The 12,332-nt window shown below is 34.0% G+C and overlaps 1 protein-coding gene across 1 annotated transcript in view; it reads left to right on the forward strand.

Annotated features, from left to right (window-relative positions):
- The window catches only part of LOC306882017 (low-density lipoprotein receptor-related protein 4-like), a 96,573-nt gene that overhangs the window by 39,730 nt on the left and 44,511 nt on the right, over window positions 1-12,332 (forward strand). The window contains exons 2-3 of the mRNA XM_079436444.1: window positions 5,682-5,828; window positions 9,063-9,179. Of these exons, the coding sequence (XP_079292570.1) occupies window positions 5,682-5,828; window positions 9,063-9,179 (264 nt within the window). The remainder of the gene's footprint in view (window positions 1-5,681; window positions 5,829-9,062; window positions 9,180-12,332) is intronic.

Below are 12,332 nucleotides of genomic sequence, written 5' to 3' on the forward strand. Positions count from 1 at the left end.
AAATACATCATAATCATTTCCCCTTTACTGTACCTCCATCATTCAAAGCCACACTTGGCATCTGCAATAGGATACCCTTGTTTTAAATCGCAGACAAATGTCTCTTTCCATTTTTCTCTAGGGTCTTTAAAAAAGGGCTTATGTTACAGTTGAAAAGCAGATATTTTAAACGTAGTGAGCCCAAAGCCGTTCAGGTTATCTTTTCCCAAACATTTAAAAAACATTGTGCATATCCTTCTCAGTTCAGTCAAAAGGGGAAGTTTCATTTAATTAAGTCTAAATAAATAAATGAAATAAAGAAACTGTGCTTTTGTTTTCTTTATCTTGTCACTGGTTTATATTTGTTTCTCATTCTTCTATTTGCACATTTATCTGAATGAAAACATTTGGCTTTTTCCATCCATTCTCCAAAACACATGTCCAATGTTGGGTCTCGGGATCCTGAAGCCTATCCAGTTGGCTTTTTTTTCCAGATTAGTCAAGATATCATCAACTTAATTAGTTATTTATCAAATAATAGCTCCTAGTTCACCAGTACTTTGCCATGTCACGGCTTATTTGAAGGCCAATCTTGATTCACTACACTAATTTAGTTTGATGCTGCTACTTTTATATTCTGTTATAATAGTTAATAATTTAGTAAATTTGGAAAGTTTTGAATTTATTTGAAAATTTTCTAGTTTTAGTAATTTTGTTGCATTTTTGTAATTTATTATAATTTTATTCTTAAATATTCATAGTTTTTATATAATTACGTTTGTTTTTTAGTGCTCCAACTTAATCTAAACAGCAAAAAATAAATGTTACCTTGACTAGCTAAAATAAACATGAAGTGAAATACAACTATAAATACGTGTGTGTGTGTGTGTGTGACCCCCCCCCCCCCCCCCCAACTAAAGAAAATGCCTTTTTATGGTTTTATTTAACAGCAAAAATCCTTGTTTTTACAACTTGAACCTTTTCCCCACTTGTTCAGTTATATTTAAACCAGCATGCAGTAGGGCTGAACGATTAATTGCATTTGCGATAATATGCGATATATCATGGTATGAATGAAACACATTTTTTTTCAACCGCAGAGGCTGTGATTACACTGTCACATAACAATAATAATTATTAGCCTACATGCTTACAAGGCTGGAACAAATCATTCATAAAAATGTCAAAAAAATTTAATTCATATCAATTCATGCATCACCTAATTTCATCGTAACACACAGGCCTGGCCTACAGAACATTTTATGTTTAATCTAATATTGTGTTGGTCATACTATACAATGATTTATTGCCTGTCTTTGTTGAATAATACAGAACATAAAGAGCTTTAAAAAATAATTGCATATTAAAACGCAATCGCAATATTGGTAAAAAAAAAAAAAAAACGCAATTCGATTTTTTTTTTTTTTTTTTTTTTTTAAATCTCTCAGCCCTAGCATCCAGTCACTTTGCATAACGTTCATTGACATTGTTGCTCTCTTGAAATGAGCGAAATCTAAAAAAAATTCAGTGATTAAACTCTGTTCCATTTATAAAGCGATGACTATATCCGATAACCAACTCTAAGCACTGCTGAGCTCTTGTAAGCAAACCTTTCATAAGTCTTGAAGGACTTTTTAGATGTAAATCCTTTCTTTCGCTGCTGAAAGAGCGGCTCCCTTCGATACGGCCACAGCTGCGTCTTCATTCTGCGTTGGAGGGGTTAAGCTCGAAAGCCTGACAGCTTTCTGGAAAGACATGTTGATATATCTTTGTGGTTGAGGGGTAATTTCACGGGATAGAAATTAGAGAGAACGGCAGTTGCACATGCACACAAAGTGAGGTATTGGCATTTTTTTGTTGCCAATGTCTGTAACGGAGAGCAAGCGTAGCCACGGGGGGAAGAGGAGAGATTCCAGATGTGAGGGGTTTTCAGAAAATGGAAGGGTGGAATGGAGATGGAAAGCTGGAAAATGAAAAAATTATGTTTGGGATAATTCAAGTACAGACAAATCTGATGCTCTTTTATTGTGTAAGTGATCGGACTTAATTGGTCACTAAAGCTTTGCCGTATTTATCTGCTTTGAGCAGAAATTAGTAAATTACTTTAGGAGATGAAGATGTGGGTTCACCTTTAGCACAACTTGATTCCTTTCTGTTTCCACCCTGGCATCCTCATTTATATGCCACCTTCACCAATTTACGACGGCGCTACTGCATGCTAAACTCTAACATAACATAATGTGGATAAACCCAAAATCTCCATCAATGCTAGTCATGCCAATCGGTGTCTTAATCTGCATCGCACGGTTCTGCTTTCATGCGTACAAACGCATTTAGTATGATCTCCGATTGCAGATTGAAGGCAAGTTCTAGCGTGAAATAAACATGAATGAACATCAGAAGGTATGTTGAGAGATACACAACTTACTGAAATGTATTATGTCTCATATAATTGCTCAACCACGGAAAGACGCTAATAAAACAGCCTGTGAATGAAGTGTCACTTAACATTGCATTTACCTCGGCAAAGTTAACCAGTGTTCACAGTTCGTTAGTTAACTATAAAAATAATTACTAGAGGGCACTTGTTTACTGTCAAGATTATGTGCAATTGAGTTGAACATTTCAGTTATTATTTTAGTGTGATTTTAATATATCATAAATTAAATAGCAGTTGAATATTACAGTTTGGGCTCTGTTCTAATTTTAACCTCTAATATTATAGTAATGGAACAAATGAGAGGGCTCTCTGTTTTTTATAGCTTTAGCTGGGAGAGATTTCATTTCTCTTTTAAGAAAACCAAATTATTAAAATATCGGTATCAACCGATATCATTCTAAATAATCGGCAGTCATTATCAGTGGAGAAATTTAGTATCGGTGGATCCGTATTCGTATTGCAAGCGTGTTGGAACAACTAAATTGTTTTGAGTAATTAATAGGGATGAATAATGCCAAACCTTTTTAATCCGATACGATACCAATCATTTTTGTCAGTTTTACCGATACTGATTATTTCTTAAATGGGTATGTGAATTTTTTCAAAATAATGTTCATTTTTAGGGAAAAAATTATGATTACGCTTAAGGCAAATCATATACACATGACGACTGGCCATCAATAACAAATTTATTACAAAAGCAAATATGAGCGCGATTAAGTAATGTACCAATAGGTGTAAAAATTATCCCGTATTTCACAGAAATAGTGATTTAAATAAAACTTAAACGTTTGTTTTTGCTACAAATTAATTTTCTTTAACTCATTAGTTATTTCGTTTAACAATTTCGTTAAAGTTGTCATAACTGAAAAGTTAAAACTGTTGTTTTAATTTTTTAATCTTTAGTTTTTATTTATTTTTGTTGAACCATTTATTTTTAGAATGTAGAATATACTTTAAACCATAATTATTACTGCAATACGATGACTCTAGATTGGTGGATGTGGACAACATCGGCATATATTGCTTGCCTTGATTAAGCACAGAATTGTTAGTTTATGAAAAAAACATTTTAAAAACCTATTGAAGCAAAGCAATAGTGTAATGAATGAATTAAAAAGCATGGAATTTCTTAATTATTCAAAATTAATTACAATATATCTGAAAAACAATATCCTCAAAATATATTTGGGCAGTTAAGGCATACTTTAAGTATTAACTTCATTGCATTTAAACTGATTTGTTGTGTTTTGTCTAAATTTCGAACAGTGCTGGCCTGTCGTAATGCTGATAAATGCAATGTTAGGATAAAAGCATCTGCTAAATACACTTACATTTCTAAATCAATACATTTAAATGTTTTATAATTAGTTTTTTTTTTTACTTTAAACTTTTGGTACATTTTGGTACAAGTCTGCGTCACGAAAAATGACATTTCTACAGGTCTGTCCAGCAATTTTAGTTAGCTTATGTTGTGCTTTTGTTTATCTTTATTGTCTTGTGACTAATAAAACCTAATAAATGTATTTTTAAAGCCTGCTTCTGCTAAAATATGCCAAAAAAGTGCCCGGATATGTTTTTGGACCATTTATAATGAATGTCTATTACGTATCATTGTTTGCTCTGTTTCAATGATATTAAGGCTAACAGTGTTTTTGACTCATACAAGATGAGCATCTTGCTCCATTTAGTGACTAAACATGGCATATATAACTTGATCGTCCACAAGAGAAGGGCTATAATTATTCCAGCTTGCCAAAAAGGAGCACAAAACCATGTGATGCTGAGCGCCAACACTTTTCATTCGGTCACTCTCTTCAATCCTGTCCAGAGCTGCTCATGATATGAGAGGAACAAATAGATGCAAATGATCTGAAGTTAAGCCAAGTACATTAAGTCGTTTTCATGCAACATACATGATGAAGGCCATACTGTGGGCTGGAATAGTTATTAATAGACTTTTCCGCTTCCTTGAATTATTGAGTTCAGAAGAAATTGCAGGGGTTGACATTTTTTAACACTAGTTAGTGGTGAGAAGTAATTTTGGTTGGAACAAGCTGGATGAGCTAGTATTGAGTTTAATGTGTTTATCTTGTCAAGGATCATCTATTCGTTTAATAATTTGCCCCGTGTGATTTTGGGAACGTAAGCCAGTGGTGATTCTCACAAACATTCTTTGCATTTCTCTTGATAGAAACATGCGATCAGTCATTAGAAGCGTATAATAATCTGCTGTTTGTGGCTAGTGACTGTTTCTTGAACTTCAGATCCCAGACTGACAGCTAGGAAATGAGAGACAGGCACTTTCTCGCTTTCGGTCTGTAGAGTTTAATAACAATACATATTTTTAAGAGCCATTTTCTCCAAATCATTTTTTTGCTTCACTTCAGCAGCACTTAAATGCACCAAATTTCAGTTTTATTCCCATATATTCTGAAGGTTTTTACTGAGAGATTTGTTCACATATCAACGTTTTATTCTCAAAAACACAAAACCTTTAACTCTGTCAGCAAAATGAAACGTCAATCTTGAGCCTGGCTTTATGCAATGTTTAGATTTCTATTCTGGAATTTTTTGCAGATTAGTGCATGTTTGTTCAACAAAATGTATAATTTGCATATTTAATGAACATTTTAGAAAACTTACAATGCAAAAAAAAAAGTACTTTTTAAAAAGTCAAATAATTAAATATAGCAAAGAGAAAGTATAATGTTTTGAACACTTAATTGCATGTCAATTGCAATGAAATTAAATTTTTCATTCCGTTCAAGTTTTGGAAATGTATGCAAATTAGGCCATATTAGACAAAACGGTCTCGCATTATATTAGGCGTCCTTAACTACTATGTACTTACATTTAAATTCATCACTTGATACAATGCACTTATTGTGTACATGCATGTTTTTACATTGTAGTTATATTAAAAAAACCTGCATGTAATTACATTATGTAATAAATTTCTGTAATTACATTTATAATTACACTGTTGACCCATCCCTTACACCTTAACCCACCCTTAAAGCTACCCATACCACCAAACCTGCCCCTAACCTTACCTGTATCCCACCTCAACAGCAGCAAAGTGTTTTTGCAATACAATATGACCAAAATAAGTGCATTGTACTTATTTTTTGATGCAAGTACATAGTAGTTAAGGCCACCTAATAATATGTGTGACCTACAAAACATTTAATTTGCATATTGAAACACAGCATTTCAGAAAACTTGTAATAGCTGACTTATGTTTACGTGTGTTTTGTAGGTGTTTTAGGTGCTGCCGAATGCTCATGTGGAAGAAATCACTTCACGTGTGCGGTCAGTGCGTTCGGCGAGTGCACATGCATCCCGGCGCAGTGGCAGTGCGATGGTGACAATGACTGCGGAGATCACAGCGATGAAGACGGCTGCAGTGAGTCTCTTAAAACACTCCTTCATGAGAATGCATTTACATCATATGTGACCCTGGACCACAAAACCAGTCTTAAGTGTTCATTTTTTGAAATTGGGAAATTATACATGTATTTGTTCTAAGACAGTAAAATCGTTATTCAGTCCTCTGTTGAAACCCTTCTCTACAAAAGTTATTTTGAATGGTAGTGTACATTTATATGCATCCTTTGTTCAGTTGTTGTAATATTGAGCACACTTCAAATGCATTTTCCGGGGTTCGCAAAATGCTTTGAGATTTGAAACATTCGGTGGTTAGTGGTTTCACACTCAATAAAATAGTAACATGATTTTTCTTTTTTTAGAGAACAAAAAGAGCGCTGGATGAAGTGAGAATTTATCTACAATCAATTGAAAATTGATTGTACATCACAAAGTGCATTTAGATGCACTTTAAAAGTCGATTTCAGTTAGACTAAAACCATTGTTTGTCTTCATAAAGTGTCATGTAAATGCTTTAGCCTGACTGAAATTGTCATTTTTTTGGGTGAAGTCGGACTAACTGACCTACATAATTCAGTTGCAGTGCAGCTTTGTCCAGCATGTTTATACAATTCCTGTGAAAAAACATTTGAGCATACTTAGACACTTTAGTGTACTGTAAAAAAAGTAAAATAAAATCAAACAAAAAATACTATACGTTTTGTAATCAAGTAAAAAATACAATGTTTTGGATGCTTATTTGCATGTTAATTTAAATTAAAATGTATTATAGTTTAAATGTATTGCTTAATACATTTAGCGGGTTTTTTCTTAAGATTTCAGTACATTTCATACTTCTATTGTATTTGAAATATGGCTATAAGTACTGCTGAATGTACTGACAAGCATTTATAGTAAACTACTATATACTTAATAATGACATTTCTATTAAAACTTGTCATTTATTTAAAAAAACTCATTTGAAATTGCACATTTGTAATAGTTGCAATTCAGTACTTTTAAAATACATTGAGAATGTATTTTAAAACTTAAATTTAAACTTAAATTGACATTATTACAAAGTGCCATTTTTAAAAGTGTACGTAAGCGACTTAAGGAGAGACACTTTCATGTTTGTTGCATTTTAGTTCAATAATATGTAATCTGCAAAAACCTTTTTTTAATATGTATATATTGTTATCATTTGAAGTACACTACAAGTGCACATTCAGTACAAGTAAGCGCTCTTCTCAATGTATTGTTCATCTGCATTCACACTGTGGAAAAATGGGGCTCGCTCAGGAATTTCCTGGCTGTGTATCAGGAGATTCAGGATGCCTCCGACTACAGCAGCACAATTGAAAACATCTTTTTTGCCTCACAAACGGCACCTGACGGCACTGTATGACCCTGCTGTGCTCAGCTGAGCATATCCACCTTTACAGGGCCATACAGAAGACACTTTTTCTCCAGGAGGTGCAGAACAAGCACCAGGAAGATCATTAAGGACTGTCACCACCCTGACAATGACCTGTTCTCAATGCTGCGGTCAGGCAAACTCTGCCGTAGCCTGAAAACACAAAGACTCAGGAGGGGATTCTTCCTTTGAGCTACCATAGATTCCTAATGAGCAGCAACACTGAAGACACACACAGACATGCACAATATAACACTTCAATATAAGCATATACATAGACTCTATACTGCTTATTTTATACATATATGTGACCCTGGACCACAAAACCAGTCTTAAGTCGCTGGGGTATATTTGTAGAAATAGCCAAAAATACATTATATGGGTCAAAATTATCCATTTTTCTTTTATGCCAAAAATCATTAGGATATTAAGTAAAGATCATGTTCCATGAAGATATTTAGAGAATTTCCTACCATATGCATTGCTAAGAACTTCATTTGAACAACTTTAAAGGCGATTTTCTCAATATTTAGATTATTTTGCACCCTCAGATTCCAGATTTTCAAATAGTTGTATATCGGCCAAATATTGCCCTATCCTAACAAACCATACATCAATGGAAAACTTATTTATTCAGCTTCCAGATGAGTTGAACTCTGTTTTGAAGAATTTACCCTCATGACTGGTTTTGTGGTCCAGTGTCTCACATATGCGTACACCCACAGACAGACACCATTAAATACACACTGTATGCACTTAAATCGGTTCACATAGATTACATTCTCTTATACGTTTCATTAAAAAAATACCTTGCTGGCTGTTTTTATTTAAATGCAATAGAAGTCATTATCAAATTGCACAAAGTCCTACATAGTTGGGTCATAAAAAGCACTAAAGTTCAGTTAATTGCATTTAATATATGCTTAAACTAACACATTTTCATTTAATTGCAGTTAGCATGCAATCAAGTTAAAACATTACAATAATTTGCATTTAAGTATATTCTTAAGTATATTCCAGCTGCCTAATATTGGCTAATATTTCTCACTTCAGTTTATAAAAAAAAAAAAAAAATTGACATTTTTATTCGGCTATACATTGTATGAGGTGTTGGAGGTCTGCTAGAAATTAGATCAAATTTGATTAGAGAAACAAAACATGTTTGTTGATGTGGAATAAAAGCACACACTGAATAACCGAAGCAGGTACAGATCTGGTAATTTGCCAATTGCAGTAACTCCACATCCACCTGCATTCAGAGGAAGAGAAAGAGACTTGGACTGTGCTATTAGTATTATTTATAGTAGTAGTAGCAGCATAATGGTGTAATTATAGTATTATTTATAAACTCTTATAGTTTTTATTAATATTTAGATTGAAATGGCTTTTTATATTTTCAGTTTCAATTTTAATTTTAATTTTATTTTTATAATTTTAGTACATGAACTTTAACTTATTCTATTTCAGGTAACTGATTTTTGTAAAAAAAAAAGTTTAGTTTAAATCTTTTGTATAATATTTATATTTTATTTGAGTTGTATTGCAATTTTTTTAATAGTTTTAGTTTTAGTAAACAATAAAAACACTGGGATAGCATGTATACTGCTTTCTGAATGCATAGGAGTTATGATATATAAACTATTTTAGCCACAATGTGCAGTACAAGGAATACACTGTTCATTATACTGTTTTGTGTATTATATGTTTATCAAATAATTACGACACTACTATTTTTAATAATAATTATTATTATTATTATTATTAACCAGATTTATTTATCATTCAAAATGTCAAAGTTGAAGTTATTTGTCTTATGTTTAACTGGTTAATTGGTTTTACTTTCCTCCATTTCTTCAGTATTGCCCACATGCTCACCATTAGACTTTCACTGTGATAATGGGAAATGCATCCGGCGCTCGTGGTTATGCGATGGAGACAACGACTGTGAGGATGACTCCGATGAACAAGACTGTTGTGAGTACATTTAGTATTTGTTTTCTAGTTTAAAGACAGAAAACACAGGAAAAAAGGGAATTCAGTTTAGTCACAAAAGGAGTACATTTGAAAAATGCTTGTTCTTGTTCATAGAAGGGCAGCAGATAGTGATCTTTTATCAACATGATTATTAAGACTCATGCTGTATATTCTAGTGTTCTGAAAGCATACGATTTAGTGAAAATCTTGACCTCGGGAGTCGCTCTCCTGTGTGCATTCATGAGTCCATGACAGCAGCCGCTCTATCATAAAATAATGATGACATTTATGACACCTCGTTTTGAAGCTCACTATTGATTGCAACTCTGGCAAGAGCAAGCAGGAGATGCAAGCATGTATCTCAAATCCAGGTGGTTGTGCAGTCGTTAGTAAGACCTGTGTATTAATGTACTCTTAAAGGGAATTTTGTTATTTTATTTTTCCATTTAAACAGATATTTTGACCAAACTGTTGCAGGTAGCCATTGACTTCCATTGTATTTTTTTCTCCATGCTATGGAAGTGAATGGCTACTGTTTGGTTACCAACATTCTGCAAAATATGATCTTTTGTGCTCAACAGAAGAAATTCACACAGGTTTGGAAAAACTTGAGGGCGAGTAAATGATGGCAGAATTGTAATTTTTGGGTGAACTATAGCGGTAATTGTTCTGATCATGTGTTAGACTGGACTTGTAAATGAACAACAGCGTGGTTTTTGTTGATTTTAAAGGAAAGAGAGGTCCACACGAGAGATGTCTCTTTTCTGTCTTTTCTAAAAGTGCATTACAGTAATCAAGTCTGAATGAAATAAAAGCTTAGGGAACAGTTTCCAGATCCCTGAATGACAAAATTGTCTTTGGCAATGGTTATAGGTGGAAAAAGACCGCAGATTTGATAAAAAATGACGCCTAAATTGATTGCGTTGTTCACACAAATTAGAGGATTAGTGTTATGAAAACACACAGTTAAATATCCAATAGACTTCAAATAAATAAAGCAACTGCAGCCAGCTAAATGATTAAAAATGAGCTACAGAGACGCTTGAGTCCCACATCTAAATGTGCTTGCCAGGGTCACGCCTGCTAATGATGGGTAAACTGGGAACGTTTACTGACCATAATTATTTGTTACTGGCCATAAAACCTTATTTTGCATTTGTTATTAATATATATATGTTTGAATATGTGCCAGTCAGCAGTTGGTGTTTGGACTGAGTTGTACATTTTCTATTTTATTAACTCTTGTGCTGCGCTGAAAATCCTTATTTCAAGTCTAATCTGGTGTTCCTGATCAAAAAATGACCAGCCTACAAAAAAATAGCTTGTAAATCTCTCATTATGCTGTTATCACCAAATATTGGATGAATCTTTTTGTCAACTTGTTTTCTTCCAATTAGCACAGGTTTTGTTTCTTTTTGGAGCTGATTGTTTGTTTGGCTCATAGATTTGAGCTTATGCACTTTTTTGAGTGAAAAAAAAGCATTATTTGTGGAAATGTAAGTGTAAATGTAAACTGAGGTGCGTAAGCTCAGATAACTGAGGTTTATAATCAGTCAGGTTCAAAAAGAAAACAAGTTAAGATTAAATCCAAGATTTAGTAATAATGTAGCATAACGTGAGCTGTTTTTTGGAAGCCAGTCATTCAAGTCTGACAAGGTGGGAAAAAAAGTCCCTTTTTTTGGGAAGTGGTTATATCCTGTGTGAGCAAAGTCAATAAGTCTTAGTCCAATGCAATGACTAGCATTTTCAGAAAAAATTAAATCCTTTCTGTGTCAGAATGACTGGAAAATAACACACGGGTTAAATATTTTACCTGCATTTTTTCTCTCCTTCACTTCAAACCCATTTTAGCACCGCTTACTAAAAGAATGTGTAAGTTGTATTTGGATATGGAAGCCAATAATTTGTTTCATTTCAGTGCTTACCATTGTTACATGTTAATGCTGTAGAGGAAAAGCATGTCTGTCTGTGAGGCAGAAAACAGAAGCAACAATAGTCATTGCATCTGACCCATATTTCTCAGCGCTGTACTCTTGAGGCTCGTCTCTTGACGGGGGGTCTGCCTGCCATAAGCTTTCCATGAATTTTTCATTCCTTTCCACCACACTGCCTCATCGCTTGCATTCAACATCTCTCTTTTTCAGCCTTTGTCTGTTGTTTTGGTTTATATTATCAGTTAATATATCAAGTGTGTTGTGATAATTTACACTTCCTCTGTGAATTAGTGGCATGCAATAAAAATAGCCCAACGACTGCTGTGTTTCCTGTGTATTTTGATTCATTTTTTTAGCATTTTTGTGCAAGTGAGATATTTTTATATCCTGTTTGTATTTAACCATATGCATTTTACTACAAAGGATCCATCAAAACAGAGGTATCAGAAAAAGTGTGAGGGATTTCATTCTGTGTTTGTTTTTCCGGTGTGCTTTGCAGTTTGAGAAATGTTTTGTGCATATGGTGGGTAAAAGAGCAGCGGTGCAGAAATACAACTGTGTGTGTGTGTGTCTGGCGCAGCGGGTGGTGTAAATCCAAGCACCATCACATTTAATACTGCTGTTCTGGAGTTAATAAAATGCTTTGAGCGCCACCAGTGCACTGGATTGTGTCGCTGCAGTGTGTTGCTAGCGCTTTCTGTAGCACTGCTGGTGAGGAGCACAAGGTTAATGTGTAGATGATACTATATATTCTCGGACTCTCAAACCTTTAAGGAATAGTTCACCCAAAAAATTAAAGAGTGCTGAATGTCCTCACCCTCAGGTCATCCAAGATGTAGATGGGTTTGTTTCTTCATCCGATTTGGAGAAATGTAGCATTGCATCACTTGCTCAGCAGTGGATGCTCTGCAGTGAATGGGTGCCGTCAGAATGAGAGTCCAAACAGCTGATAAAAACATCACAATAATCCACACCACTCCAGTCCATCAGTTAACATCTTGAGAAGACAAAAGCTGCATGTTTGTAAGAGACAAATCTATCTTTAAGATATTTTATCCTTAAACTATCACTTCTAGCCAAAATACAAGTCCATAATCAATAATAACGCCACCTCCAGTGAAAAAGTCCATAGTCTCTCACATCAAAATCCACCCACATATTTAATTAGAGCTGTTTTAAACGGTTTTGGCTTGCTTTATTTATTATTATTATTTAGATG

Source organism: Barbus barbus, assembly GCF_936440315.1.
Source record: "Barbus barbus genome assembly, chromosome: 2".
Taxonomy (NCBI): Eukaryota; Metazoa; Chordata; class Actinopteri; order Cypriniformes; family Cyprinidae; genus Barbus; species Barbus barbus.